This window comes from Euprymna scolopes, chromosome 1 (assembly GCF_053919585.1).
Source record: "Euprymna scolopes isolate OS-2025 chromosome 1, ASM5391958v1, whole genome shotgun sequence".
Classification (NCBI taxonomy): Eukaryota; Metazoa; Mollusca; class Cephalopoda; order Sepiida; family Sepiolidae; genus Euprymna; species Euprymna scolopes.
Window position 1 is genome coordinate 52,499,909 of NC_136482.1, and position 19,389 is coordinate 52,519,297.

The 19,389-nt window shown below is 32.4% G+C and overlaps 1 protein-coding gene across 13 annotated transcripts in view; it reads right to left on the reverse strand.

The window, feature by feature from the left end:
* Positions 1-3,547: 3,547 nt before the first annotated feature.
* Positions 3,548-19,389, reverse strand: part of LOC145295040 (zinc finger SWIM domain-containing protein 7-like) — a 66,585-nt gene continuing 50,743 nt past the window's right edge. For 8 of the 13 annotated variants that reach the window (XR_013869884.1, XR_013869877.1, XR_013869882.1 and 5 more), the window contains 3 exons: positions 19,154-19,366; positions 12,860-12,885; positions 4,303-4,490 (listed from right to left, as the gene is read on the reverse strand). Coding sequence is in view for 5 of the 13 variants with exons in the window: in XM_080141578.1 (XP_079997704.1) it covers positions 4,386-4,490; positions 12,860-12,885 (131 nt within the window). In the remaining 8 variants the exon portion in view is untranslated. Of the gene's footprint in view, positions 4,491-12,859; positions 12,886-19,153; positions 19,367-19,389 lie in introns of all 13 variants that reach the window. The other 5 variants (XM_080141578.1, XM_080141489.1, XM_080141498.1 and 2 more) reach the window with 1 other exon arrangement.

Sequence of the window (19,389 nt, forward strand, 5' to 3'; positions counted from 1 at the left end):
TATTTCCCTTCTTCCTTCAATTTGTTTTGAAGATAGGAGCACTTAGATTGTTGCTTGTCCTTTAGTCATAAAATTGAATTTTATTATTTAAAAAAATTACTTGATTACATGATTTTTAGTGCATGATATTTTCTTTCTGTCACTGGTATATATCATCCAGATATTTTATTCAATTTTTTAGAGAGGTAAGGGACAAGAACCGTAAACTATTCTCATTTTGCGTGGCTATCTTGTACCCGTTAATACTCTAAGTTTCTACACCAAGGATTTAAACAACATCCAGGTAGTATTCAAGATGAAGAAAAATTTTAAATAGAGTAAGATGAGAATGTCGTATTTTGCTTGAAGTGTAGTGTGTTTGAAGGTTATGATAATGTTGTCTTATAGAAAAACACTTAACTTTAGCTAAAGAATAATGATTATTGTTATAAATTATTTATTTACCAACATAGTGTGTTGAACCAGAATGTTCTTTGAATGTTAGAGGTGTGCCTCATATTTAGAAAGAAAAAAATTAAAATATGTACATATTCAATGGAGGTATGTTTATGTCGAGAGCTGGAAATAATAGGACTACAGTAGAGTAGATTCACAGGGGCTCTTAAATAATTGTTGAACTGTGAGTCAGCACTGATGTTTGTTATGAAATTATTATATTTTACCAGTAATAATAATTACATGCTACACTTTGATACAATTATAATTATTTAGTAAAAAAAGTAAATACAAAAGTGTAAAGTTGGTTAGCTGGTTTTGTTTCATATCCATCTGGGAATCTCAACTGTGAGAATTAATTTCCTCACACGCTTTTGCAGAGTGCAAAAAAAAAAAGAAAAGGACAACGGAAGAAAAGCAAGTTTTACCTGAGGTGATGAATTTCAGTGGTAGGATTGCGAAAAATATGCCCATTTCTCACGTCTTTGAGAGTCTGGTAGGTTTTTTTTTTTTTTTTTTTTTTTTTTTTTTGAAGTGTTAAATTGCTTCTCTTCCTAGTATAAGGGAGCAGAAACCATTTATTTATGGTATCTGGAAGAATAAAACTCCATTAACGGAGCCAAACTATTTTAGTTCTAGGGAAGATGATATTCGTCTAAAAAGTTCCTATTACATTAGGAATAAATTCTTGGTTAAAGGGAAATGGAGGTCCAAGCATGGTTGACCTAGAGGCAGTCCCTTTTAGGGAGATGCTGAATTTAGCATCTTGCCCCTAGCAGGGTTTTTTGCAAAGAGAGTGAAAATATCTAAGTTTTAAAACTGCGCGCAGCAAGTTTCCTAAAGGTCCGATCAAAAGCCTGAAAAGAAAACATGGCCTATTCAACGCCTCAACCAATAAGGCTCGCCTTCCCATGTACAATTTCCAACACAACCAGAGTTGGTGATGCTTACACCTGTCAATCATTCCAATAGTCTGGCATATTTTTAATGTTGCAACTATGCTTTCCACTTTTAGAAAGTTAACTTTCCCAGGCTTTTTTCCTCCTCTTTGAGAAGGAGTTTTTTTACACTGTTATTTCACCACAAATAAGGCACAGTGCCACTTTGTCCTGTACTATTTGAAGCCAAATTTACAGGGATACTATGTAAGGAATTAGGCAGCAAGATATCTGTTCACATAACATTTGAACTTCTGCATGTCAGTTAGTATAATCAGGGAAGCAGGGACTCTGAAATGGAATTTCAAAGTCTAGCAGTTCAAGGAAAGAAGCTATTTGAGTAGAAAACTTTGACATCTAGGGATCTCTACAGTGTACAGGTGGAATTTTGCTGCTTGACATGTTTGTCGGAGGTATCTATGTTCAAGGTGTACAAGTGCTTTTAATTCGTCAGAGTACACTCCATTAAAATACTTGTTAAACAGGCACAGATTTCGGTGTTGAGTGTGGAACCCAGATGTTGCAACAACACTCCATGCATGGGTGAATCGTGGCTTTGTACTCTGTAGAGTTACAGGATACTCTCCCATATGAGTAACCTAGCATGGTAGAGAGAGTCCACTTTCTTCACAGCAGCCTTAGCAATTACCTCAATGTATTTGTTCCAAGTAACGTTGCCTCTGAATGTTAAACTTAGGAGTTTGAACAAAGTACTTTCAGCAAGTGTATCATTAGCTACAGAAATCGGTGATTGAGAAAGTTTCCTGTTGTTATTAAAGGAAAGAAGTTTAGTCTGGGCAGCATTGAATGTTACCATCCATTCACAGTCTGATTCCACTACGGACTGGAAGTCTTCCTGTAAGGTTTTAGCCATTTTCTTAGATATGTGTTCATACGTTTTTCCCTCAAGTCTGTTATTGCTAACTGCTTAAAACACCTGGGCTAGAGTGTATATATTTCACATCTTCCTACAGTAGGAGAGTTAAATACTATCAAATGGAACCGAGGTTCCAATTTAATATTAAATTATTTTATAAAACATTGAAAATTGGAATATCTCCCCCTTCACATTTTTAAATTATGAAGGTGACAAATCAGCTTTTAAGCTTTCTTAGCCAATAATTTGAGAAATAGCAAGTTTTTCTTTTCACTTTATCTAAGGAAAATGATGAAAACAAAATATAAATACCACTAAAAAATTGAACATATTAATTTAAATCAAACTATTATATAATTATTTTATAAGTTGAAAAAAAGAATTCTATATGCTTTAGTAAACTGAAAATTGCAAGATTCCTATTCTAGATTTAGTTAATGAGTCTTTCTCATCAAATCTTGGAATTCATATATTAAATCCATTGGTTGTTCTGCTTATAAAATTAGTTCTTTATCACTCTAAGCACTTTCTCACACATGGAGCTATTCTCTATCTTAACAAATTTACAATCAGACCCTGTATGGAGTACTGTTGTCGTATTTGGGCTCATGAATGTGTCCCATTTGAATGTTGTCTGGCTCCCTCTTGTTCTTCTCTGCAGCCTCTGTCACATAGAAATGATGTTGCTCGTCTCAGTCTTTTCTATAAATACTATAATGGCATGTGTCCTTCAGAATTGACTGTTCTATTCCCAGCTTCCTTAGTTCCAGTTCAAGTGACTCATTGGAATAGTGCTCTCCACCAATTCACTCTTGATACCTCATTGTAATACAGTCTTCTATTCCAGTAGTTTATTTTCAAAAACTGCCAACTTGTGGAATTCTCATTGCTGACTGTTTTCCTTCTACCTTTGTCTTTTCAAAACTAAAATTAAGAAACATCCGTTTTAAGATAATCATTTTTCATTCTTGTTAGCTCCTTACATCTAGTGGCTTCACACCTTGTCTCAAGCGATTTCCATAAAAGCATATTTTGATTTCTTTTGAAATATAATTTCAAAAAGTTTTAGAATAGTCTATTCATAGAATCATAAAGATAAATTGTGAACTATATGAAAATGTTTTTTAGGGATTATACCATAGCCATTGTGACAGCTAATTATGCCAAACATAAAATTATATATTTTTGCCAGACGGAATTCATTTGGCTGTGAGTAGGATCTCAAATTCTGCAAAGATATCTATCGGTAAAAACATGTTGGATAGGATAATTTGGAGAATAAAGACTAACACATGAATATGGTTACAATAAGGTATTTAATAAAATGCTATAATACAGAAATAAAAAAAAAAATCATAGGAAAAGGATTTTTCATTGAATGTGACATGTATATAACAAGTTCAAAGTTTGACATACTGTTTAGATCCATCTGTTCGTGAGATCATGATCCTTTTTCAATAAGTTGAATACCTCTATTATAATTCTTGTAATGTGTTCAGCATTCAGCAGTTTTATATTTTCAAATAAATATTCCATTAAAAAATATTTCCAGCATAATGCAAATATGTTTTTATATGGATTGGTGTTCAGAATTAAACTCTGTGTTTAAAGCACTATTACATACTTGTGTGTCATGTTGAAATTAGTATAAATTCCAAAAATGATCCAGTAGATGTGCTAGATCTAATTTTCACAAAAATATCATAGTCACTAGCAATTGGACATTTTCTATTTTTTTGGTGGTAGATTTCAAGGAAAGCAAGGGAGATAAGTCAGTTGTCATACTGAATTGGTTGCACAACTTTTACACATCAAACTATACAATATAATTCAATAAATTCTATTTTTGCTTGCAATTATTTTTCTACTGGATCATTTTTCGTAATTTTTGGAATTTATACTTATACATGACACATTCAAATTTTAGTATACTGCACAATCAACTTAAAATCTTATTAAAGTTCCAAACTGAATTCCTTTGTATTTTTTCTGTTACAATAACATTTTAATGAAATGATCATTCTTGTAGTTCAGCATCAATGTGTATTGTCATGTCGCTTGTAGTTTTAAAACCTGTTTTTTTTGCGGAGTTTTTTTTTGTTATGTCAGAATATTATATTGTTGTAGTTAATCCCTTAATCAACTTGCAGAATCGCTGAAACCATTTCCTTATCAGACACCAATCTTATTTTAGTGACTCCCATTGCTTCTGACAACCGCAATGCCAATATATGTTTACACTGAAATGACACAACAACAATGAATTCATCAATTTAAGAAATTCAATTGTATATCAAAATATACAGTCGGTCCATACTATTTGGATTATCCATCTACTGTTTTCATCTTGAATTATATTTTAATGTTTTGGCCAATGTAACCTCCAACTTTAGGTGTATCTTGTTGAAACTGGGAATCTGTACAGAATTTCAGATGCAATCATTCAATTCATGGGGGTAGTATGCTCTTGTAGAAGTCCTAAGTTATTCACAATTGCTTAAACCATAAACCTTCAGAAGAGTGTTATTTACTGAATTTTTCCAAGTACTTTATCTGTCACACGATGGTTCCTTGATGAAAACAGTAGTCTGAATAATCCAAATTATTAATCTATCTCAAAAGCATAATACAGTCAGTCATATAAACTTGAAAAAAGTATACATTTTATGATTGGAAAATAAAATACAATGAAATGATGAATAACATTAACTTTAACGGCCAAAACAAATTACACTTTTTTTTTTTTACATGGGGGTCATCATTACATCAAGGCCCGGAAGCCACTCGGGGATAAATTTTAAAAGTTATTTATTGTTTGAGAGAAACCCTGTATTCAGTGATATTCTGGATTATTAGATTAACAAATTTAATTTACAAACTGGTGCTTGTGCAGAATAATGGATTTTGAAACAAACATTTCAGGTGAAAACATTATGTACTTGTGTGTCATGTTGAAATGAGTATAAATTCCAAAAATTATGAAAAATGATCCAGTAGAAAAATAATTACAAGTAAAAATAAAATGTATAGATCTATCAGGTTTTAATGTGGAAGAGTATTAAAAATCCAGGGCAGTTAACTGCAGTCAATCATTTTGACAAAACTGACATATTGCCATTGCTTTCAATTAAAATCGACTATTTCAAAATATAAAATTTTAGACCATTATTGTGGATGATTTTTTGTAAAAACTAGATCTAGCACATCTACTGGATCATTTTTCATAATTTTTTTTTGGAATTTATACTAATTTTGACATGTAAGTATTTAATAATGTTTTCACTTGAAATGTGTTGGTTTCAAAATACACTATTGTGCACAAGCACCCAAACTGTTTATTCTTTCTTCAAAAATTATAAACTCTGAAACAAAGTAAAAATACATATAAATGCCAGGTAAAAAGCATATAAATTTCAAATATAAACTATAAATACGGTAACACAAATTCATACTTAGGTTTAGAACATCTTTAGAACTGTGGGTTTAGAAAAGTCTTTGTGTTTACATGTATGATAAAAACTTAGAAATTATTTGGTGCAAGTCCAGAGTTAAACCTAATTAAAAATAAGAAAAATAAAAGAAAAATATTTATAATGCACATACCTGTCATAGAACAAAAATGTCATATTCAAACTCACATGAATTGATAAAATTTCATTTATAAAGAAAATCATTTTCTTGTGATTTTAATAGTAAATCGTAGCCATTACAAGGGTGATTTTGATCTCAGTGTGAATTGAGTTGTCTCTCCATATTTATTAAAAATAGATCAAAACAACACCACCTCCCTTATAAAATTTGATTTTTTTAGTTACAAAAAAAACCTACTTGATGAAAATAAGTAAAAAAACTTTTCAGAGAACTTCGTTCCATATTGGATATGTGCAATATAACCTTTTTTTTTTTTTTTTTTTTCGATATTTTCATTTAATGTCTTGATTAAACTGTACAAGTACTGTTATTTGTATTATTTGAATTCATCAAACTACTGTTCTCATCTTGAGTGTCATTTACACAACATTTTGGTCGATGTAACCTCCGACAGTCTCCAGGTGTATCTTGTCGAACTTTGTAATGTTTATGTCAAACTCGGGAATTTGGATAGAATTTAGATATAATCACTCTAGTCATAGTCTATTTCCATTATACGTCAAGAATTCAGCTCACTTCGTCAAAATAATCAACAATGCTCTCATTCATTGCAATTAGATGGTGAGTCTAGATGTTATGAGTCTGTTCGTGAAAGTATCCACTGATGAGACTGACAGTGGTGTGGGACAGAAGCCGACTTCTAATGCCTCACTACAAGAACACACTTTCATCCCAATTGATAATGTAATTGGGATGTTGACCTATGTAGAAACTACATACTTTGTGATAGGATCTGATATATATATTGACAGAAAGAAGGTCTGGCGATAGGATCACCATTGTCTCCAGTACTGGGTAATGCATACATGGAATACTTTGAGGAAATGGCATTAGGATCAACACCACTAAAACCAACAATGTGGTTGCAATATGTGGATGACACATTCATACTCTGGCCCCATCAAAAAGATATTCAAACATTACTAGACCAGGTGAACTCTATCCATCCCATGGTGAAAAAAGAAGACAACAACAAATTATAGTTCCTAGAGGTTATTCACACTGGTCAGGGGTTTATGTCATCTGTATACCAAAAGCTAACTTTCACTGAACAATACTTAAACTTCAATTTCCACCATCCATATAATGTACAGGAATCGTCCGTTGTCTACAAGACCGAGCAAAAGTGATAAGTAGTTACAGTAATGCATATCAAGAGAAGATGGACAATTTAAGAGAAATCCTCCATCGAAACAAATATCAAGAGCATGACATCAGCTCCGAGAAATCTGGACCAAACACCAAAAGACACTACTTAGAAACTCACCATAGTTTGTATACCCTACATGGAGGGCTTGTCAGAAAAAACTTTGAAGAATATGTAATCCATATGACATCAGGACAGTATTCAGAAGTGATTCAACTCTCCGGAAACAGCTTGCGCGAGTCAAGCCCTCTACAGAAAAAAATGACTAAGAACTGTATATGAGCTCCCCATGTAAATGTGACTAACTATATAAAGGCGAGACATGTTGTCTATTAAAAGTACGATTTGAAGAACACCGAAAAGCTGTAATATGTGGAGAGCTTGAAAAATCAGGTAATGCTGACCATATCTGGAGGGAAAAGGGAAACCGTCTACTATTATGGGATGAAGTAAAAATTATTGACAAAGAGGAACAGTGGAGAGTAAGATGGGAGATGGTCAATTACTAAGTAGATCTAGTACAGAATTTAACATGATATGGAAACCATTAATTATAGATAATTTATACAGTGTTACGAGGGAGCATTTCTATAAAATAATAAAAATCAATAAAATCGTTTAAAAGGTGTGCTATCGTATTCTAGGCACCCCTAATGATCAAACCTCAAAAATTTTAATTCACGAGATAGTTTAAAGGCCAGGGTATAGTAATAGAAAGAGTAGAAGGTTTTAGAAGTATCTGGAAAGTCCCAGAAGGTTCTGCAATAATCTAGAATAGGTTAAGATGTCATATAAATACAAGTGGAGAGGGAAACAAATCAGTTATCAACTTGGACCCGTCAAGATAACTCCGGCCTATGATTCACGGATATGTCCAGCCGAAAGAATCCAAAACACAAAGAAAAAAAATACATCCCTCCAACCCATGGAAAGTTGCAGAAAAAGCCCTCTGGACTAGTGGTAAATACAATTTTGTAATATTCTCATTGGCCAAACTTTTAAAAGAAAAACCAAAAGAAATTTTTATAGTCATGGAATTTCGTTGTGAATAGCCATGCTAAGACTGGCTGGTTAGCAGTTCTTATTTGACTCCTCTTCTCCCTTACCCTCGTAACGCTCCACTTCGTTGTTCTAGTTTTTGACTTCGAGTTTAAACAAGCTGTATTTTAATTTGTGATAGATAGTAGTAATCCATAATAACTGTATTTTTGTTAACTGACCTTTTTTTCGTTTGTTTTGTTATTGTTGTAAATATTTGTGAATCACCTTATTTGTTTATTTTGTTATTGTTGAAAATAAAGGAAAATATCATTTTCCGAAAATCATATTTCATATCGTCCATATTTTTAACTGTTACACAATTTGAACATAACTACAGTAATAAGTAAATTATATATATATATATATATATATATATATATATATATATATATACACACAGTAATATATATATATTAACATATAGTAATAACAATTAGTCATGAACAGTGATATTTACAACCAGAAATAAAAAATAAAAAAGACTTCTAAAATTCGTACTAGAACTATCCACAAGTACTTGGAAAATTAATTGTAAAAAGTGATATTCTCCTGAATGTTAAGAGGTTCAATCCTCAGTGTGGGCGATCGAAAAATACAATTGCGAATTGCTCAAGATCTCTATCCAGTCATGGCTCACAGAATAAAAGCATGCTACCTTCATAAAGAAAATAAAGAATTACGTTTGAAATTCTGTCCAAATTCCTGAGTTCAACAAGATACACACACCTGAAGAAGGTCGGAAGTTACATCGAGGAAAACAGTGTAAATGATACTCAAGATGAGAACAGTAATCCAATGAATCCAAATAATACAAAATGTTATTTTCATTATATCTAAAAACTTTCCATATGATCATATAAATCTTTGAAGAATATAAACAGTGCTAGCAAATTTATTTTATTAGTTTGATTGATCTTTGAATTATAAATAAAATTTTTGTCCTTGTATACTAAAGTTCAGAAGTTAATTTTCAGTATATAATTAAAACTGTAAATTTAAAAAAATGACAAATGCTTGTCATCTTTTAGTTAAAAATTAATCATAACTGAAGCAATAATTATTACTTCAAACTAGTCTAAATATTGAGCAAAATTCCACTATCTTTTGAAAAGAAAAAAAAACAAGCACAATTTTGACTTATGATTAATTTCAACAGTTAATGTATTAAAATAATCAATTGTAAACTATTCTGCACTTGTCCAAATCGATTGGTAATTGTTATGCCCTTTCAACTAACAATTTCTGGGGTTAAATTTGACACTACTGTCAAAGCTTGTTATTCAATAATCCAACACACAGCAGTCAGAGTTTGCTACTCAAAAATTGGAATCTACTCCGTCTCTGAAAAGCAGATTTTTTTATTCAAATCAGCATCAGCTCATTTGCATATAAAGTGATGAGAAATCCTGTTAGTTCATTAAATTGCCAGCACATAAATGAAAGCAGTAGCCATTTCTTTTTTATTTATTCTTTTTGTTTGCCATCGGACGATACAAACTCAGGTTTCCACCAATTTTTAAGGCATTTAATCACAATTAGCACACTGAAGTTTTGGGATATATTATTGAAGGCTTAAAATTGAAAGAGAAAAGAAAATTTAGAAAACAATCTTCAGTCGAGTCGAATGTGGTCGTAAATGGATGGTAACATTTAATGCTACTAAAACTAAGCTTCTTTTCTTTAACAATTACAAAAACTTTCTCAACTACTGATTGCCATGATAAATAACACCTTACCTAAGAGCCCATCATTCAAACTCTTTGACTTAACATTCACAGGAAATATGAATTGGAACAAATACATCAAGGACATTGCAAAGGTAGGCTCCCTTTTTCATGCTAGAAAGTTACACCAGAGAGTATCCTATATCTTTTGCAAATCCACTATTTACCCATGCATGGATCGTTGTTGTCACATCTGGCTGGTGCATCTACCACTAGTCTCTTACTCTTAGACAGAGTCAAAAACAGAATCTCAAATCTAATAGATCCCACACTATCAGCTAAGCTTCAATCTCTGTTCCATCACTGCAATGCTGCATTTGTGTGTCTGTTTTACAAGTATTTTAATGGAATGTGCTCTGATGAACTTATAGCACTTGTGCCTCCTCAATGTGCATACTTCCAACTAATTTGAGAAGCAACAAAATCCAACCCCTTCACTGTTGAGATCTTTAGATGCAAGAAAGCCTTCTATTCTAGTAGTTTCTCCCCTCTGATTGCTAGACTTTGGAATTCCCTCCATGTTTTTGCTTTCCTAACTGTACTAGCAAAATTTTAAATGTAATGTGAACAGACATGTTGCTGCTCAATTCGTCACAGTATTCTGTTAGACACAATCCCAAATAATAGCCCCTTACATTCCAAGTGGCAATATGCCTTGTTTAGGGTGAAAAAGAGTAAAAATAAAATATTTTCAGAGTTTTAGGAAAGTTGCCATTTTCATATATAATATTAGATGTACAAATGACCTATTTGATCACTCACTATTTGTTGCATTTAGATTTCATTTAAAAATTCATAAACTTTTAAATATTTGTTAAAAAATCTTTCTTGCATGATTTAAAGAAAGTTTATTCTATACTAGCATGGGTGCTCGGCATTGCCCAGGTCTTTGGAAGTGTATGTTGAACAAAAAAAAAAAAAAAAAAAAAGTAGTAGGAAGGTAGGCTTGAACCCGTACCGCGAAGGAGGAAAAGAACAGGGAAAAAACATGACGTCTTTGCTGTTACAACCACTGTCAAACCGGAAGCGATGTAGGTTTAAATTAAGGCTAGACAATCGAAAAGAGGGGATGATTTTTGACAATATCAGCGAAAAAAGCGACTCCTCCCTGTAGAAAATGCTCAGTTGAAGATGAAGAAATTAATATTTTTGCCAATTTTTCAATATTTGTCGTCTGAAAGGTTGAGCTTAAAAACGATACTGATCTTGTGAAAATCTGTCACCGCTGTTGAAAATGCAAACATACATACATACATTTATATATTGGTAGCTCAAATTTTCGACGCAAACCGATTAAAAAGCTTTCCCTATCTCTGAATACCCTTTATGTAAAATTTCAAATGTTTAGGCCAGAAATTGTCTGAGTAATTTGGTAGAGACCGCAGAAGTTAATTTTTAAAAAAACTTTGACCCCTTCACATTTATTGTTTTGGGCTCAAATCAAGTTATTAAGTTAGATCCATGTCCAAGGAAACTATATCTAAAATTTCAAGTGTTTAGACCCAAAATTGGCGGAGGAGTTTGGTAGAGTTCTCAAAGGTAAAATCGTTGAACTTTGACCCCTTAACAGCAGAATTTCTGGCCGAAAATGGATTACAAAGATTTTCCCAAATCTCCATACCCTGTACATCAAATTTCGAGTCTGTAGACTGCAAAAATGACAGAGTTGTTGTCTAGGGAAATGTACACAGACAGACACTTTCACTTTTGCTCAACATACACCTCCAAACACTCGGGCAACGCCGGGCTGAAATGCTAGTACATATTATGCAAGTATAAATCATGTAGAATATCTGCATGAATATAATTACACGTAATATTTAACTAAAAATGATTATCCCATTAGAAAACCAATGCAACTAATTGGGAATTAATTAAAATGGATGTTTAAAAGTATATATGCAAATCAGCTAGATCTTTTGCTAGTGAATGCAATTCTACAACCCAGATATAAGAAAATTGTATGTTCTTTTTAAATAATTAGAAATGAGGGGTTTTAATATGAATATCAATACACACAAAAGAAAAACGAATTTATAGGAGTATAGATTATCCTTATGTTTAATAAAGTAATTTACTATTTTTTTTATTAATTAAAAAAAAAATATGGAAATTGCTCCAAACAAGGCATGAAGCCATTTGATGTAAGGAGTTAAAAAGAATGAAAGATGATTATGGCAAAGACAAGAGATGCCTACTGAAAAAAAAAAAAAACAAATCTGTAGGTAGGAGAAAAACAAAGGAAGAATTCCACAAGTCTGCATTTCTGTGAAAAGGAAGCTGTTATTATAACAGTGTGAACAGCAAATTGGTGAAGATGACTAGACTTATAAGGCAAACAAGCTGGAACAAATAAAGCAAGAAATAATTCAGACAATTCTGATAAACACATGCCATAATAATACTTATAGAAGAGTGAAACTAGTAACATCAGTTTTGAAAGAGAGGGCATAGTGAAGGAGAATGGGTTCAACCAAATCACAGCTATACTTCTGAGCCTTATCAAGAATCCTCAAATGGGACAAACTCAATGACCCAAATATGACAACACTAATTCATACAAGGCTTGGTAGTAGATTTGTAGAAATAGAGAAAGTGTTTGGAGTGAGAGAAAGAACTGGCTTTATAAGATGCAGAATAAGCAATTGATCTTGTATATGAAATCTAAGAAAGATTTGATGAGAGAAAAACCCAAGAAGTTTTGTAGCAGACTTCTTTAAAAACATACTCATTTTCTAAATGCCCACACAGACATTAAGAAATATTGGATAATGGTTAAAAGAATAGAGAAAAATGGAAAGAAATACATGGATAGCTAAACTTGTGACTTGTTTGAGTATAAAATATCGTCAATTAATACAATTAATACAAAATTTTTCAAACATAACTCGATCCTAGAACTAAAATATTATTAGCATGTATTTTATGTTGTAAAGTATATAGAGAAATATGTAGATTTGTTAAAAGTGCTATGTTTTCTCATGCCATTTAAAATTTATTAACTGCGATTTAAAACAATTTGTTTAATAATTTTAAAACTACTTACCATAATATGTTCATCTTTAAGCAGAACTAAAAAAAAAGAAAAGAAAAACATCCAATAAATATAGCAATAAGCATCTATAAAACAGTATAACATTTTTATGCAACATTTGGTACAGGTATTCAAGTGTTCCTCATCTTTGATTTCTCCCAGCCACTGAACTCAAACAATGCTAGTTTAATAGGAGAGTAGCTACTTATTGTGCAACTCTGTTTCATTATAAACTCATGCAAACATGTTGGCGATTTAATGTCCCTCCAAAAAGAAAGGATACCTTCCTATGAAGCTTACATATTTTTAAATGATGCCTCAGACAGACATAGTTATATGAATGTAAATAAAATACAAATCCTTTATTTGCATCTAAAATTAAACCATTTATTGCACTGATACTGAGGTTAAAATGCCACTTTTCAATTCAACAAAGAAAAACAGTTTCATAATAAACTTAGTTATGGATATGCAAGAGATCAAAACAGTTAACTAATTTATACTTAAAAAAAAATGAACTTTTTTTTTCACTCTCAAACAAGACATTGACATGTAAGTGGCTAGTATTTGGAATCGTATATAGGGGGGGGGGATGTAAGGAACTGAGCAGTAAGATGTCTGTCCACATTACATTTAAACTTTTACAGATTAATACAGTCAGGGAAGCAGGAAATGGAAGGAATTTAAAAATCTAGCAGTTCAAGGGAAGAAACTTAGAGTAGAAGGCTTTCTGTATTAATTAGGATCCTCAACAGTGAAGGAGTGAGATTTTGCTGCTTATTGGGTCAGTTTGGAGTATGTACAGCGGTGGGGGCACGAGTGATGAGTTCATCAAAGCATATTTCATTAAGGTACTTGTAACACAGGCACAGTGATGCAATATTTTGGCAATGAGACATAAGTTGGAGCTTGGCCAACAATGCAGAACCTATCAGATTTGACACCTTTTTTGGACTCTTAGAATTGTTTGTTTTCCGTTTTCTTATTTAATGATTGTTTTTAATTAACTATTACTTAGTTCTGTCATACATAAAGGTTTAACCTTTATAGTGACAAGTGTTCTAGTTTGTAATTTATAAACAACACCTGGACAAGCATATACACAAACACAAATCCCTCAGATTCCATCAAACAAACAACTTTTTTACAATTCTAGATTTTTAAGATTTGGAAGTTATTCATTTCACTTTACAATAGTAAACAATTTTTTTTAATTTTATTTATTTATTGTTTTTTTTTTTTTTTTAATATTTTCTAGTATTTAGTACCCTGAATAAATGGGTCAACTGTAATGCATTGTCACTACAAATGAGGTTTTTTTTTTAACAGTTAAATATAATATTCAAAGATAATTATGTGACTTAGCTGTCAACATTTCATTAAAAACCAAAAGGCGGTTCAGAAGTATAGACGACTTCAAGTACAGCTTGTACGGATGTCAGGTGAAAACCTCAATTTGAAATAAAAATACTTTGGTGACTAAACCAGACTTCCTGTTTTATTGTAAAACAAGTTAAGCATGCATGGTCCCCTGCAAGAGCACAGTGAACGAGGTATAAAAAAATTACTAAGTTCAGAATTCCTCCCCATTTAGCCCCAAAAGTCCCCAGAGACGTCAAATCCTGGTGAAAATGAACAAACGGTGCAGTTTTAGGCCTTAACATATGTAAATTTGAGTTCTGCACAATAGAAAAGAAAGAAATGACTAAGTCCATCATTCCCCACCCCCATTTAGTCCCCAAGGCCTTAACATATTTAAGCTTGACTTCAGTACCATGCAAAACTGATAAATAGACACACACAGAAAATTTTGGACAAATATGGTAAAATAGTCCCAAAAATGGAGTGTTTTTATTAGCTCTAAAAGAGCCCCTGAGAGTCATTGCAAGGTATAGACAAACAAAATTATATAGAAATCAGTTAGTTACAACTTTTTGGAAAGTTTTATAAAAATCCAAGGCATCAAGTTTTTTTTTGATAAGCACAAAAGTATCAATTTTAGCTATTTTAACCCAAAAGGCATCCCTATGGGTACAACTGGAGTTTTCATGGAAAATCCATTTTGTTACTTTTTTTACTTATATCATGTTCAATGTTTGTGCAAAATTTCAAAAAATTCCAAGGCGTAGTTATTGAAAAAAGTGCGGACAGACGAACGGACAAGGGTGAATTTACAGATTTACCCTGCTTTTGTTGGGGGACCAATAAAGAAATTGGCATAAAAGAAAATATGTGTAACTTTTGTACAAAACTTGTTTTTTACATATATTTTACAAAAATAATTAATACTTGATTAAATTTTGCATAAAATAATAAAATGCTACTATTATATACTGTTTACTGTTGTTTTATAAAAATAAATTTTATTAAATGTTTATTGATCCTTTTACACTTATTAGAAAAATAGAATACAATGCTTTTTTATATTTTTTGTTTTATTTTTTGAAAAATAGAATATAATGTTTTTGCAATTGTTTGAATCTAAAGCTGATTCCAAGCAATGCAAGGAACTACTACCAAAAATTTCTATTTCTATTAAATATGTTTAAAGAAATAAAAATGTGTACAAAAGTTTCACACTACTAACCTGAAGTCTTAGTGGTAAGGTTCTAAAATCACAAAACACATTGCAAGAAAAAGGGGTTAACTGCCCTAAAATGCTACTTTATTTCATTTTATTGTGTGTATGTGTGTGAACCTTTCTTTTTTATTGAAATATTTTCTGTGTGAACATTTTTTTTATAGAAATCAAAAATACTTTTAGTGTTAAAAAAAAAAAAAAAAAAAAAGAAAGCACTTAAGCATGGCTGCCAGCGAATTTAAACTAAAGTAGAAAGTATATTTTTTCTTATTTTTGGAATCCTTTTTACAAAGTTGTTGTTGTTTCACTACATTTCAGCCAACTCATCCTCTGGCCTGATTTGGTAAGGTTGAAACCGCTATCTTCAGACAATACTCACCTTCGGTGCCCATGTTGCAGTGGATAGAGGCGTTGAATCTCTATGATTCCAGGTGAGTATTGTCTGAAGATAGCGGTTTCAATCCTACCTAAACAAGCCAGAGGATTAGTTAGCCAAAACGTGGTAAGACAACAACTATGGAAGGCAGTAATTACTGAGGATACAGTTACAAGACTCAGCATTCCTATCCCATTGCAGTTAATCAAAACGTGGGGAAACGACAACTATGAAGATGAGGATAACAGTTTGCAAAAGAATGAATACATAAAACAGGAAATCCATCTGGTTTATTAAGTGGAATATTTGTACATCAGTAAGCAATTTTCAACTGAGACTCTCTGGGTCGCCTATACTTCTGAATAGCCAAACAAAGGTTAATTTAAAAATACTTCCAGGTAATGCCAGGTCAGGACAGTTTATATAAAAAGTGTTATTTGGATAACAGCTTTGAATTTTTGAGATAGAGGATGATTGTATTTTTTGGATTAATATGACTAATGTTCTGATCTTGAGTGTTATTTGCACAATGTTTCAGTCAATGTAACCTCCGACCTTGTCCAGGTGTGTAAGTTGCCATGTTTGGTTATTTGGATAATTAAAACAAAGTTCTCTCCCTTCTATTGCAGAAATTAAATAAACTTATTAGCAAACTAATCAGATGCAGGCAATTTGGGTCGTACTAAAAATGTACGTCTAATTTATGTCCGTCTAATTGCTACTGCTCCTGATGATTATGAAGCAACTTCTTTAAAGCCACTTCCGGTTTTGGCCAGTGGAAATTATCGTGTGCTATTTAAAACATATATATATATTATCTTTGTTAAAGAAAATAATATAATGTTCGGACAAGTGATCTTTTCCTAAGAATTTGTAAAATACAATAACAGATATGCATAAAATAAAATTAGAATTATATTTAGTAATTTACACTAGATTTTGGGATTCAAAAACAAGAAAGGAATCGAGTTTTCGACCATTCATTCGCATGCTGTTTGTTTTGTTTTTGCGTTAAACATTTTTGTAAAAAAAATCTTTTTTTTTACTTTTTTATTTTCAGAATTAGGGAAATATTTAAAATAATAATAATAATAATAATAATAATAAAAAAATATGAGTCAAAAGTACACTCTGGCCTACAAAAATGCCCGGACGGTCCCATCGACATTTCCAAGTACGGGCGCCTCGGGCGACTAGCTGCAGCACTAGCAGTTATCTAATGCCTTTCGAAGTATTCTAAAACATAGGAAAAGAAAAAAAAAGCGTAACAGAAGATCAGGTGACTACTGACTCGGTGTGAGCAAATAAAACGCTATTGTTCCAGTTGTTTTTTTTTTGTTTGTTTTTCTTTTTCACTGTTTTGTGTTCGTTTTTAGTATTATATTATAATACTTATAAAAATATATCACTTTATGAAATATTTATTTATATTTGGCAAGGTTTACTTGAAATGTCCACAAGATAGCGGCTGTGAACGAATGTAAAAAATGAAAATGGAACGGAACGCACATTTAAGCGAAACGAGATTATCGCGTCAATAATAATAATAATAATAATAATAAGCGTGTATTAATTTTTAACTAATCAATACTTGTTATGAATATGTTAAAAATAAAACACAGTAGTGCTAGTGCTTACTTTTGTTTGTTTTTGGGTTTTTTTTTTTTTTTGGTTTTTTTTGGTAAATAAAATTTGTTTTCTTAGGGATTTTGAGGTCGCTGACAATGAGCCTGATATTCAACCCCGTGTAAATTGACTGTTTGCATGGTATTAACCCCTGAACGCTTGGACTACGCACGAGCGCGCGGTAGCATACACAAATTTACATTGGTCGTCGCTCGTTGACAAGTACTTTTCCTAATATTAATGCGTGCGTGTTGTTTACACTGGTCGCCATGTGTGCGCACGCAAAAACAACACATGGCGACCAGTGAAAACAACACGTAATACACTGGATTAACGCATTAATATCAGGAAAAGTACTTGTCATCACTTTAAAGACAGGTGTGGAGGTTGACCTAATGTCAAGTCGTTTATGCGCTCGCGCGTTGTCCCAGGGTTTAGGTGTTAATACCATGCAAACAGTACATTTGCGACGGTCTTGAATATCAGATTCGTTCTCAGCGACCCCAAAACCTCCTTAAAAACAATTGTTTTTAGTTGGGGCTATTATGGTATTAAACCATATATTTACCTTTTCTTTTGGTTGTTGTTTATTTTTTCCACTAGTCTAAGTTTCATGTAACAATTTAATAAAGAAAACATACAGAAAAAATGAAATAACAGAGAAATATTTGTTTTTTTCTTTTTCATTTATTTTTTTTTTAATTCAACTAGGCTGTACTTTCGCATGATGATTTAATAAACAAAAAAAAATACAATAAAAATTAGATTTCATGTTCAATCTCTGCATAATTACCGAAAGAAAACAATGAAATAAAAAAAGTAAAAACTTCTCTTATAGTCTTCTCAATTATTAAATCATTTCTCTCTGATAGGTTCATAAGAGTAGTAGTTGATGGGCAAAAATCAGAAGCTCACAGTATTAATGCTGGAGTCCCTCAGGGGCCCATCTTTGGCCCAACTCTTTTCCTGATCTACATTAATGATCTTACAAATCACATCATAGACATTTATGCTGATGACACTACCAGCACATCTAATACAGTAAACGACCAAGTTCTCTCCGATTCTCTCTCCTCTGATCTTGATCACCTTGTACAATGGGGAAAGGAGTGGCTGCTTACTTTAAATGCATCTAAAATCAAGCTTCTATCTTTACATCATCAACGTTCTGATCCCTATCTGGTATCAATTAAAATGAATGGCTCTCGTCTTGGGGAGGCCTCAAGTTTTGACAAACTTCTGGGCTTGATCTTTACTCCTGATCTTAAATGGAACTCGTACATCAAATCTGTTGCCAAGGTTGCTGAAAAAATGGTGGGATCCTTCTATCGATCCAGTAGATATCTCACTGCTGATGCAATTCTCTATCTATATAAGAGCCAGATACGTCCAAGGATGGAGTACTGTTGCCACAGGAGCTGCTAGAAAGGACTTGTCCTGCCTTGATAGAGTTCAAAATAGACTTCGTGGCCTCGTGGGAGATGTCCTTTTCTCTTCACTGTAACCTCTATCACACAGAAGAGATGTTGCAAGTTTGTCTGCTGTATCGTTATTTTCCTGGAAAGTGTTCGACTGAGCTTCAATCTATGGTCCCCCTCACCAAACTTTCATAAGAAACACTCGTCTAGCTGAAAACACTATCAATAATTCCCCCCACTCTTTATTTGTGCCTAAACCTAAACGTAGATTCCATGAACAAAGCTTCTTTCTTAGAATCGCAGACCTGTGGAATCGTCTTCCGTTTTCCTGCTTTCCAGTTGACTACAATATGGTTGTCTTCAAGTCCAACGTAAACAAGTTCTTGATGAGCCATTCCACTTGTTAACAAATTTACCAAATTTCCATAACTGACGATTACTATATTGTCCAATTAATTGCTGTACACTCTTAACCCTTATTTCCGGAGTGGTCTCTGGGCCTTGATAAGTAGTTATGCCTATGTAAAAAAAAAAAAAAAAA